The sequence below is a fragment of the Pangasianodon hypophthalmus genome, chromosome 21 (assembly GCF_027358585.1).
Source record: "Pangasianodon hypophthalmus isolate fPanHyp1 chromosome 21, fPanHyp1.pri, whole genome shotgun sequence".
Taxonomy (NCBI): Eukaryota; Metazoa; Chordata; class Actinopteri; order Siluriformes; family Pangasiidae; genus Pangasianodon; species Pangasianodon hypophthalmus.
In genome coordinates, this window is record NC_069730.1 from 20,239,782 (window position 1) to 20,253,209 (window position 13,428).

Consider the following 13,428-nt stretch of genomic DNA (forward strand, 5'->3'; position numbering starts at 1 on the left):
ACCTCCTCAATTTTCATGATGAATGTCGATATAATTTTCCAGCCAATTATGACCAAGTTGGGGCGTGTTAAATTTAAAAAAAGGGGTTGATGTTGATGTTTCTTGATGTTTCTCATCTTAATGCTCTTTTTTCCAACATTGCAGGCACTGAAAACACACACACACTCACACACACACACACAGAGGCGAAACATGACACAGATATATATTTTTTTAAACTTTTAATACCGAACTTTTAAGTGTGTTGCCTATAATATTTTATTTCCTGACAGCATAGAATCATCCAGAAACATTTTAAATTACAAATGACTTCAAATGATTTGTAGTCATCCAAATTTTACTCATGCTCCAGAATTTAGCATTTTTAGCATTTAAACACACATTTAAAAGCTATTAAAGTCCTCAATCATTCTGTTCCGCCTGAGTCAAAATGATTTGTTTTAAATCTTCCATCAGGATTGCGTATATATTGATCATCACTGAAATGGAAATGAGACATATTGGAGATTTTTAAATAAATGTCGCATTTGCATTTGATCTGGAGTCTAAAGAGACGGCCTGGGGCGATGATACACAACAGGAGGGAAGACACATCTCATGGTCCTAATGTTCATACTAGTAAAATACGTAACTCATTCATGTTTCTTCCACTCGCAAACACAGATATTAATTGTAGGCCTGAGTCTAACTTATATTATAATACTCTCTGTTCTTTCACACAGTCGATGGTTTGAGCTTTAGATGTTTATGGAAGGTCCACCTCTGAGAGTTTGGGTTTACGCCTGCCCAAAATATCTGGAACATCTGTAGAGGGTCTGGAGAAAAAGAAGCAAAAATACATAATGAGTAGTATTCAGGTTTGATAAAAAATACATATATAATAATACATTTTAATATCTAACCAAAATCCAGAGCTCTAAAGACTGGCACTAACCAGGAGTCCTTAAAGACTGGCACTAACCAAGAGTCCGAGGCTTAAAGATTGGACTTACCAAGAGCCAGAGACTTACAGACTGGGACTATCCAAGAGTCAGAGTCTTAAAGATTGGACTTACCAAGAGTCTGAACCCTAAAGACTGGGACTAACCAAGAGTCTGAACCCTAAAGACTGGGACTAATCAATAAGGCATGTTGAGGCTTCTGTTAGTCCTGCTGAAGGAGGCGAAGCCTTTGCACTACTCACTTTAAAGAAAGGAGGCGTGGCTTCTGTGTCAATGAACTAAACGAATTAAATTGAACTAAATTCAGAATGGTCACAAACACATGTCAGTTGTACATTTCTGCAACAAACGAGGGTCGTTTCTATCACAAGGACCAATAAACAAAAGGTTTGCTCTGGTTTACTCTTGACACCGGTGTAGAAATACGCAATAAACACTAACTGTGTCCTCTGTGCGATAAACTGCACTCCTTTCAGCAGTGAAGATGCTGAGGATGTGGTTGTCATGGTGACGTACACCACTGCTCTCCTTGATAGTGTCATTTATGCTGCATGAAGAGCAAGATGGGAGGTTATTCAAACACACACACACACACACACACACACACATTTGTATGCACTCAAACATACATGCTATCCCCCCCCCCTCTCTCTCTCTCTCTCTCTCTCTCTCTTTTGTGTAACGGTTGTGAGGTGTACAGTTTAGTGCAGTGTCCCAGATTCACTCGCTCATCTAATGCTCAGGTTAATTCATTCAGTCAGCTTTGCACCATGTGTGGTTTTTGTTTTGGGTTTTCTAAACTATAAACTAATCACTTTTACATTACAGTAAATTATATACAGTATAATTCTCTGAATTATAAGATTTTTAGTTCAGTAACAATCCTTGGATAGTTTGAGAAGGTGTGAGATTATAACAGTGAACTTTAGATTGTACTATACTATATTATATACTTTATATTATATACTATATTATATAACTCATGATGTAATGCAAACTGCATGAAGCTGAACACACACACATCCATTTCCAAAGGAAACCCATCAAAATCCTAAAAAATAGACACAGATCATGTCTCGCTCACTGTGATTGATGGATATACAGGCCACGCCCCCTTCAAAGAAATTTACAGGCACTTAAAAGTGTATTACTGTATATATATGTATATATAGATAGATAGATAGATAGATAGATATAGATATAGTATGTACATATTGAGAAGTAAATGGTGATGTGTAGAGAAAATTTTTTTCTTGGACCGTTTGTGAACTCTTTTGATTCTTCATGAACATGTTACAACAATTGAGGCAATAAGCACTGATGCACATTCGCAGGGTAGAGAACAACAAAAAAAAATGAGTTTAATACAAAACGGCCATGAAAGCCTGCGAGTTACGATCATGCTATTCTCCAGCGAGTCACACACTCACGTCTGCATGCTGCTGGAAATCCAAATCAAATTACACGCAGGCTCCGGAGACACGGCCATATCGAGACAGGGAAATCACCGGGATGAAAATGTAATGAGCGTGTGTGTGTGTGTGTGTGTGAGACCATTCCTGAGCACGCAAACAACCTGACAATATTTCACAATTAAAACCACTGCAGCTAATTTACTAAAGCATCATTGCTTTAATCACTAGCTCGCAGGATTAAAATGACACCTGTGCTCTCGCTTACAGCAGCCATGTTTCAATCATCTATAAACAATCTTCTTACCGAACGTGTATAGTAGCACGCATACCATCTGATTTCACGCTGGAACGTGGCTCCCATCGAACCAATCAGATTTCGGCACGCGTTTGACGGTGTAGAGTTACTGTTCCCACGCTGAAGTTGATTAGTTTGCTATTAACTATCCCAAAGTTTTCTCTTATATCACAGAAATTTGCCAATGATTACAATATTTAATTCATTAAAGAATGACATGGCACGCTTTGTAGCCATTTATAGCTACGTTTAACATTGTGGAACGTCGGTGAAACAAGTTAGTTCCTGTTGTCACTTACGTTACAGCAGCTATAAACAGTGGTTCCCTCACCAGCCTCTCTTTTTTCTCTCTCTTCATGTTAATAAGACAAGAAACACAGCTTGTTATATTTTGTTACAGAGAAACCACAAACCTAAAGTAACAGCTTTACCCCTGACTCCAGCACTGACACTGGAGACTCCTTCCATAAACTTAAAAATAAGGGTCTCCTTACAGAAAACTTCACCATATCAATGATTTTTTAAATCTGTTTATTATCAGTGGAGCGTGCATGTGAAGTTACTATAGAAACGATAACGTATTAGAATAAGCGCATTAATATAAACCTGTGATTTGCAGCTGCACTACGGTCAGAGGTGCTGTTATAGAAAATTCATCAACACCTTCTCTTCAACTCAACAGCGCTGTTGAGAAGAGGTTTGGAATAAACAACCTGTTATGGTGTAGTGGTTTGACATTTTGTGCTCGTCCACTCCAGCGCACACACTCAGGTCCTTCAGTAGGGGTCAAGGCTGCTTGACCTCAGTCCTAATTCACAGATTTCTCACCCGTCTTCCTGCGAGCCCTCAGCGGCAGCAGCTCCCGCCTCCACGAACGTCCCCATGCGGCTCTTCGAGCGCTCCAGCTGACCCAGAGTCCCTAAGATAAACGACAAACAGAGAAACATTTAGCACTGCTCATCACACCCCCAGCTTTCTTCCCTTTGGCCCATTTCCGTGATTTAGTGTGTGGCAGCGCGGCCGCTTCACGCTGCGCAGGAATAAATATGCGTGTGTGCATGCGGTCTGAGAGAAGATTACATTCATTCTCGTTTCTTTCGAACGCGATTCACACACTCGCATTATTCAGTTGCATAATAATCATAATAAATATGTTGTGATGGATAAATCAACATTTCCAGAGACACGAGAATGAGATTTTTTAAAAATCCACTCCAGAGTGATTGTTTTACTTTTACTGTCATGTTTTTATTATTTTTTGTGTAATTTTTTTTGTATATGTTTTCTGATTTAATTTCTGTACTTCATGCACTGTGCAGTTTGCTGGAACAAGGTCCTTTATTTACAGTATCGATAATGGATCTATTCATCTATTCATCCTTCCATCCATCCATCCATCCATCCATCTACCTATTCATCCATCCATTCATCCATCCATCCATCTACCTATTCATCCTTCTATCCATCCATCCGTCCATCCATCCTTCTACCTATTCATCCATCCATCCTTCTATCTATCCATCCATCCATCCTTCTACCTATTCATCCATCCATCCTTCTATCTATCCATCCATCCACCCTACTACCTATTCATCCTTCCATCCATCTACCTATTCATCCTTCTATCCATCCATCCATTCTTCCATCTATTCATCTTTCCATCTATCCACTGATCTATTCATCCTTCCATCCATCCATCCATCTATCTATTCATCCATGTATCCAGCAATCTATTTATTTATTCATCCATCCATCCACCCATTAAGTACTCTGTCTAACTATTCATCTATCCATCCATCCATCCATCCATCCATTTATTTATCCATCCATCAGGCCATCTGTCCTTCCATCTATCTATCCCTCCAACCATTCATTAAGTGTTCTGTTATTATTATTACTATTATTATTATTAATTATTCTTCCATCTACCCAACCATATATCTGGCTAGTCATCTAACTATCTATCCATCCACCCATTCAGCAATCTTACAGTTCATCTATCCATTAATACCTTGCCTCTGGTCAGACTCAGATCAGTACAATCGTTATTAAAGTGAATATATCGTGTAATGTGGAAATGAACCAGCGTGAGGCATTATAAAAGCAGCCGTTATCAGGCAGAGAGCAGACACAATAGAGGATGAGAGAGAGAGAGAGAGAGAGAGCATGCTGTGTGAGATGCATTTCATATCCATTTCCATAACACTGGAGTGATATCTCCTCTCTGATTAAATGATACACTCCTTCATTAGCCGCTGATTTGACACTTCACAGGGTTTCAGAGACATCACTTTCACTGAGCCCTTAATCATCTTCCTTTACTGCACACCTCCGTTTAAAGAGCACTTCCAGAACTATGGGGTGGAGATGAATAAAGACAGGAAAGCAGCTCAATTACAATTAAAATACAACTGATAGCTCTTTAAAAATGACCTGACTTCCAGGAATGAAAATATTTCCCATATCTAAAATAAATGAATTTTTTCTTTTAAAAGAAAAGGACTAATGGAAAAAACAAGCTTTGCAGTGTATTTTCGGTTCTTCTGAAGCTGATTTTACACATGTATTAATATTAACATCAGACGCTTAAAGTGTGTGTATGTTACGTTAGACCCCAGCATTGCTGAATTCTCCAATCTGATTGGTCAGAAAGTGTAGATTAACTTCCTAGAACAGCAGCTTGGAGAAATAATTCTGGCTAAAATTAAAATCAGAGGTTTACATTAATTTGTATTAATTATTGTTTCTATAGTAACAGCCCATTCACAAGGACTTATACGGCAGATAAACGGATAAAAAAAATGTCTATAATCTTTGATATGGTGAAGTTTTCTTTAAGGAGATGTTTATGTAACATTTATGGAAGGAGTCTCCAGTGTCAACGCTTTGTAACAGTCAGAGGTAAAGCTGTAATTTAAAGTTTTCTGGACAGATGAGATTACGCTTTGTGGTTTCCTGATAACCTGACAAGTTGTCATTGTCGTTTTGTATTCGTTACGCAAGTATCTAACTGGTGATGTCAGGAAGTGGGAACATGAAGGCTGTAATATGACTCTCTCCGGGTCATACAGACATTTAAACAGGATTGTTGCTATGAAAAGTCTTTGGAAATGACTCACTTTGCAGCTCGTTTTTCCAGAAAAAAAAACAGCACACTATGAGCTCTCCGTCTAATTTACAAACTGAGATTCGGTATTGTGATGATGTAACCAGAATCAATATGTTTAAAAAAAAAAAAACCTGCATTTCCTGTTTGCATTTGTTAAAAAAACACGGTAGTTGGTCTGTTCCACTTGGAAAATGTCCAATTTCCCCCACTAAAGACTAGCGAAGAGCAGTGTGACGCAGCTGGATAGTTGTTTTATTGTGTTTCTTTCCAAGACTTTAATGCAGTCATTATCCATATTACAGTCAGGGATCCATTATGGTGCAGAAGCCAGGAAGAAACAGGACAAATTCAAACTACACAAATAGAAAAGAAGTAGAAATGAGAGAAGGGGCAACATCATAAGGCTCAGCATGTAATATATACAGAAACTACCAAATAAAATAATCAAAGCCTCCACAGGGGGTTGTGAAGGGAAGATGCTGACATAACAATCCAGAAATAATGTTCCTGCAACGTTATAAAAACGTCTGCTGTAATGGTTTGCTTCCAAAAATGTAATTAGAACGTTACACACACAATGTTCAAGGACAGACACGAACTAGCATTATGGAAATGTATGGAGACTAACAATGGCGCAGAGATGTTGCAGGAACATTGTTAAAACGTTCTTTGAATGTTTCTTGAAATATACGTTTCCTAGAACTATCAGAAAACATTGTGTGAACCTGGGAAACATTGTGTATTATTCACCTTCTTTGTTCATAAATTAGCCTCCAACATGAGCACAAAGACGTCTGAAAGACGTTAAAAAAGACATCTTTGCTGATATTTTGTTGGGCATCAAGAAATATCGACTTCTGACTCATGAATGAATCATTTCTTTGATTTTGATTCTTTTTAATCAATCAGCTGAATCAGTTCTATCTGAATTGAACTTATCTATGCAATATTAGGGTTACTGGTTTAAGAATTATAGTATAATTATGAAATATAATAATAATAATTATAATGATAATAATTATAATAATAATAATAAAAACCTCAGCTCAGTGTGAGCCCTGACGTGTGAAATCAAAGTCGATAAACCTTCGTAAATAAACGTAAATGACACATTTGACTCACTTTGTGAACTGAACCGAAAACTAAGAACGTACTGAATCCAAGATCCATTGCATCCGCCAAAAAACGCAAACTTTAAAGTCGATTCTTAAGTTGAGTTCTTAACTTAAGAGCTGAGGTGAAGCCAGGCTAGTCCGAAACAAACTCTCATAAACTACTGAAGGTTTCTCCGGCTTCAGATAAAGTTTAAAAATAATTTAAGGTACAAAAATAAGTCTTGTATCTAAAGAAAGTTGTGACATTTTGAATTTGTGAACTATCTAGGTTTCTTGCTAACCTGTCCACGTTGGTTGCTAGAAAACTAGCTAAAGACTAGCTAATGAGGAGCTAAATGCACTTACCTTCTCTTCTGAGAGAGTCAGAGGGCTGTTCAGGGGCCGGCGTTGGAGCCATAGGTTGGACTCTGAAGTTTCCTGGCAGAAAAATTTTATTTAATTGGGAGCCAAAAATTCGTTTGGGTGTTTAGCAATGCAAGAATACAAAAAAAACATATTATACTCAAAAGAGCAAAACATAGAAGTACCAGTACTGAGTACCAGTGAGTACCAGTCTACGTCAAGCCCTGATCTACAGTGATGTTGCTCAAGTTAGCTAACGCTAGGTTTGGTTTCACAGATGCTAGCGCAGTTTGTAGGACAAAATAATGTTAGCGTGTAATAATAAGTAAAATAATAATAACTGAACAGTGAAGTGCAGGCAGTTTGGTCTGTTTAAGACTGGAAAGTATAGGGGCGTGGCCAGGCTAGGGAAAGAACGATTCTGAGAAAATAAAAGAACGAATCTCACCGATGTTGGGTAAAATGTGATGGATGTTGAACCAGGCTTTGATAAACGGATAAATGGAGATCAGGAGACCTGTAGAACAAAAAACGAGAGAAAAAAACATTTTAAAATCTCACACATGCAGTGACATTACCACTGATTTTACAATTACTGTGATGTTGGACTTGTGGAACAATGTGTCTGTCTGTCTGTCTGTCTTTCTGTCTCTCTCTCTCTGTCTGTCTGTCTGTCTGTCTGTCTGTTTGCTGAGCTCCATGTTTGTCTGTCTGTCTGTCTGTCACGCTATGTGTCTGTCTGTACATGTCTGTCTACCTGTGTCTTATATGCTACAGGTATGTCTCTGTCTATCTGTCTCTCTGTGTATAACTGTCTACTTTTCTGTCTGGAACAGTCTGTCTGTCTGTACCTGTCTGTCTGTCTGTACCTGTCTGTCTCCCTGTTTCCTTATCTAAATCTCTTTCAACCTACATGTGTATCTAGCTACCTGTCTGTCTCTATCTATCTCTGTTTGTCTCTCTGTCTATCATCATATTTATTCCATCATAAAAGAGTAATAAAAGTCGAATCATCATGTGACAATCATCCGACTCATTTGGGAATTATTCTCTTTTTTTAATCAGGTGCATTTTAATTGAATTTTATATTTGTTTTATTTAAAATTGTTTCTTATTTATTCATTTGATTAATATTAATTCCTTCAAGTTAATATTATTATCATCATATCATTTACTGGAATTTTTTTTAGGGAAAGATGGAGTGTTTATAACACACTACAATATTTAAAAAAAAAAAAAAAAAAAGCTGTGTAGACGCTGTACGTCCTTAAAGAAGGCAGGATTTGATCGATTTCTAGGTCAGTGGCTGAAAGGCTTCAGGATCAAGAGGGCATCAGTTAGAAATTACCCATAATGCACTAACAGCTCTCGAGTGCAGGACCACGAATAATGATTTATGTTGTGTATTTAGCTTCTCATCTGGTGTTATTAACTCTTCTGTTTACTTTCTGGTTTCTGTAATTCCAATAATTGTCGTTTGCACCTGTCTCTTATCGCTCCTCTCATTATCTTTCATCTATTCCTCTAATTATTTCCTCGTTTACTTCCTCATATCGGCTTCCTCGTTTCTGGCTCTGTTGTGTTCTCGGCATATCTTCACTTTTATCTATAAATATTCCCAAAACACATGTAGGCCGTGGAGAAATGTCACTGTAATGAACGTAATTGTCATGAAAACATTTTCAGGCTCTTTTTAAATGCTTTTTTTTTTTTAAGAAATCAATATAATAATGTTGTTTTTTTTTTGTCATCATACGACCGAAACCGAGTTTGCACAAATTTACAGGATGCACTTAAGTTATTTGTCTTTACAGTGACTCCGCCCACTTATACGCCACAACTTGCATATTCCTGGAGGTAAGCTTGCAATACAGGCAAGACGTATTGTTATCATTTTGCACGTGTTTTCAAACACACACACAAACTTTTAGGAAATCAGCGACGCAAGACTTTTCACCCCGAGTGTTTGCGCTCCGGTGCGCCTCTTTCCTAGGGAGCTGCCACGTGACCGTATGAGACGTCTCGAGTTCACAGTAGGTGTTGCACAAAAGGTCAAAGTGCATCAGCATCATGTTGGAGGCTGTGTGTGAATTAGTTTCTCCTCTCAGTGTTGGAGTGGTTTGGGTTACAGCTGCTGGATCAGATGATCACTGACTGAGAGGGAAAGTGGGTCAGATTCTCCTCAAGGCCGTCGACTCCTTCTCTTCTCTTCTCCTCTCCTCTCTTCTCTTCTCTTCTCCTCTCTTCTCTTCTCTTCTCTTCTCTTCTCCTCTCCTCTCTTCTCTTCTCTTCTCTTCTCCTCTCTTCTCTTCTCCTCTCTTCTCTTCTCTTCTCCTCTCTTCTCTTCTCTTCTCTTCTCCTCTCCTCTCCTCTGATCTGATCTGAGCTGGTCAAAATGACCTGTTTTACATTTCCACATAATAAAGTGGACTGATGGTATAAATGCATTTTCCAGTGTTCCTGTGTGTATGGGCTTAGTTTAGTTTAGTTTCTCTAACAAACACACACAATTTATTTAAAAAAAAAATATTTTAGTTATATTACAGAGATGATGTTCAGGTCATGTTGAGCTGAGGGGAATGAGGAGAGATTTAAAAAAAAAAAGTGATCATTAAAAATGAAGTGTGTGTGTGTGCGCGCGTGTGTGTGTGTGTGTGAGAGAGAGAGAGAGATTAAAGTGCTTCCTCACCAAGTCCTCCTGCTCCGAGGAAAATTCCCCCCACGGCATCTGCGTCACAGTCTTTAGACACGCCGATGATGATGCAGCCGGATACGATACTGAGGAGGGCCGAGCCCACCCGCAGCCCATGGTACTCCCCAATACTGACCGTGTTCATTCACACACACACACACACGGATAAAACACACACACGCATGCATGCACCCACACATCCAAACAAGCAAACTCACACACACATACACACCTGAGGCTCACTTTCACCCGGAAATAGATCTGTGAAACAAAAACAGGAATGATACAATACATTAATACACACCCGAAACACACACATTCAGCTGATACACACCTGAAACACACACAAAGAGAGGATAGGAACACAGCTGATGCACCGAGAACACACCATGTGAGAAACATACACCCATACACCTGAAACACACCGTAAATACACCACAAAGACATCCTAAACACACCTGAAACACAAGCAGACCTGAAACACACCCACACACACGCGCGCGAAACAACATGAAACACACTCAGACCAGAAACACACCTGAAGCACATCCAAACACAACTGAAACGCACGTGAAACTCTCAGACCAGATACACACCTGAAACACCCACACACGAAACACACCTGAATTACACTCAGACAAGAAACACACCTGAAACACACCCACACACACCCAAAACAACCTGAAACTCTCAGACCACAAACACACCTGAGGCACATCCAAACACAATCGAAACACACCTGAATTACACTCAGACCAGAAACACACCTGAAACACACCCACACACACCCGAAACAACCTGAAACTCTCAGACCACAAACACACCTGAAGCACATCCAAACACAATTGAAACACACCTGAAATACACTCAGACCAGAAACACACCTGGAACACACCCATACACACCCGAAACAACCTGAAACACACCTGAAACACATCCACACACACCCGAAACAACCTGAAACACACTCAGATCAGAAACACACATGAAACACATCCAAAACACACCTGAAACCCCCCCCACACACACACACACACACACACCAGAAACACACCCAAACATCAGAAACACACCTCAAAGACACCCAAAAAACACATACTCACCTGTAACAGTCCCACACACCTGTACACTCACACACACACATAAGCACAAGTGAAATACACGTAAAAACACACACACACACACAATAGTAACACTCCCACACACGTGTAATCCTGTGCACACATGCACATAAATTGAAAACTGACATACCCATAAACACACACACACACACACACACACCTGTAACCTGGCAGCAGACAGAGTGTGTGATCAGGACGGAGTTTTAAAGCCAATAGATTGACTGTAACTCTCCCTAAAGTCCATTGTGTGTGTGTTCCACTTTCTCCCACAGCCTCATCCATGTTTAACGATCCTGCTCCGGTTTCCTGCGTCACATTCCGGCCCCAACTCCAAACGAATTAGGACCTGATTGATGGAGACTAATCAGTTTAACAAGGCCGGCTAGGCAGCGCTAATAGACGTGTTTCTCAGTGCAGCTCCTTTCATTTCCCAGCTACTGAATGTTACAGCATTTTAATCACACATGCACCGTTATACACACTCCTTTTATACACACTCCTTTAATACACACTCCTTTAATACACAGCATCAGTGTTCGCTAACGTCATCTCAATAACACTTACAGAGAGAATTAAAAGCGTGATTAAAATCCCAAACACACGTATTACGACTTCATGATCTCGATTTAGCGTCTCGTGGCTTCGTTAAGTTGCGCACGAGTAACTTTATATTTAAAAAAAAGTAAAATAACAGTCTGTGCTGGATCAAGTGCTATTCTACACGCTGCTGAATAATGAGTGCGGAAGCCATTTTGTTTTGCAGTGTGATAATTTAACGTGATAATTATAACTAGGATTATTCATGCAGTAATATATTGGCGATACACGAGACTCCTATTAGATTTATTTCAATGCAGAATCTTCTCATTCATACTGTATATCATCGTATTAGAGATTTTATTTAATTTTTTAAAATTGTCTCTTGCTTTACATTACATTTCATCATATCACATTTGGCAACAAAGGAAAAAAATCCTATTTCCTTCTTCAGTCCGTATTTTCTATTCCCTCCTGATTTTTTTTCAGGTTTAAAGGTGAGTGTTTGTGTTTACACGCATCTACTCAAGAAATATCTGGCAACCTCAGAGGTGTGAACTGTGAATGTGTCAGAAAATCCACTTAAGTTAACCCAACTCTGTCTAAAAGGACATTTCCTCCAGGTTAATATTGATGAACTGTCACCAACGCTGAATTCGGCCCTTAGCACACGACGCTAAACTGGTAGCTATAATAATCCTCCCTTAATTGTTAGCTAAGCTCATAGCTCAGAGTGTAAAAATAAATAAAGAAGCTAACATGTCTTGCAAAGGAAACCTTGCGCACCTTTCATTTCTCGTGCTTTAACACGCTAAATAGGTTAAGCATGTTTTGGACAGCATTGTTTAGCCGTGTATAACACCAGCTGACTCCGAGGTGTGTGTTTTTGTGAATAAATGAGCGAGTGTGTGTGGGCGCTTTACTACATTAATTGCTGAATCTTATTCACGGTGGATTGTTATGACTCAGTTAACACGAATATATCCGAGAGTACTGTATGAGAAACGACACACACTCCATTCATCTTTTAAATTATTCAAATTACATGCTGTTCCACAGGCTCCTGACACACACACACACACACACACACACACACACACACACACACACACACACACACGCATTCCTGCTCGTGTTGAACTCTATCTGGTTACGCTGTAAAACTCATCTCAGTAATGACTTGATGTTCCTGATCTCCTGGTGAGGATGTTTTTTAACTACAGAGCAGTAAAAACAGATTATATAACAGTGGTTCAGTGAAGGACAATTCATTTAATCACCGAGACTAAAAATCCACAGCGCTGCTGAACTCCGCATTGTGATTGATCAGAAGGTGTTGATTAATTCTCTAGAACAGCAGCTCTGACAGTAGTGCAGGTTTATATTAATGAGCTTGTTCCAATACGTTATCGTTTCTATAGTAACGGCTCATTCACAGGGAATCGTACAGCAAACGCTCCACATAAACAAAAATTTTTTAAAAAATCATTGATGTGGTGAAGTTTTCTGTAAGGAGATGTTTATTTAAGGAAGGAGTCTCCAGTGTCAGAGGTGAAGCTGTAACTTTAAGTTTTCCGACATCTTCAGGACAGAGGAGTTTACGCTTCTTTGTGGTTTCTCGGCAGAAAAAAGAGAGGCTGGTGAAGGAACGACTGTTTATAGCTGCTGTAACGTAAGTGAGAAGAGGAACTAACTTGCCTCACGTTACGCTAACTGTAACTATAAATGGATAGAAAGTACAATGTGTCTTTTTTTTTACAGTAATAAATGACAAACTGTAATAGTTGCATAACTGCTGTGGTGTAAGAGGAATAGAACACCTGAGGACATGCTGTTATAGGAAAATAATCAGCTTCAGGGT

General features: G+C 39.1%; 1 protein-coding gene across 1 annotated transcript; it reads right to left on the bottom strand.

Moving 5' to 3' along the window:
- Nucleotides 1–234: 234 nt before the first annotated feature.
- Nucleotides 235–10,508, bottom strand: kncn (kinocilin). The gene is made up of 5 exons (XM_026946370.3): nt 9,907–10,508; nt 7,666–7,734; nt 7,221–7,292; nt 3,480–3,570; nt 235–815 (listed from the first exon to the last, which is right to left on the bottom strand). The coding sequence occupies exons 1-5, from the start codon at nt 10,052–10,054 to the stop codon at nt 746–748; spliced, it is 450 nt and encodes a 149-aa protein (XP_026802171.1). The 5' UTR covers nt 10,055–10,508; the 3' UTR covers nt 235–745.
- Nucleotides 10,509–13,428: the final 2,920 nt, after the last annotated feature.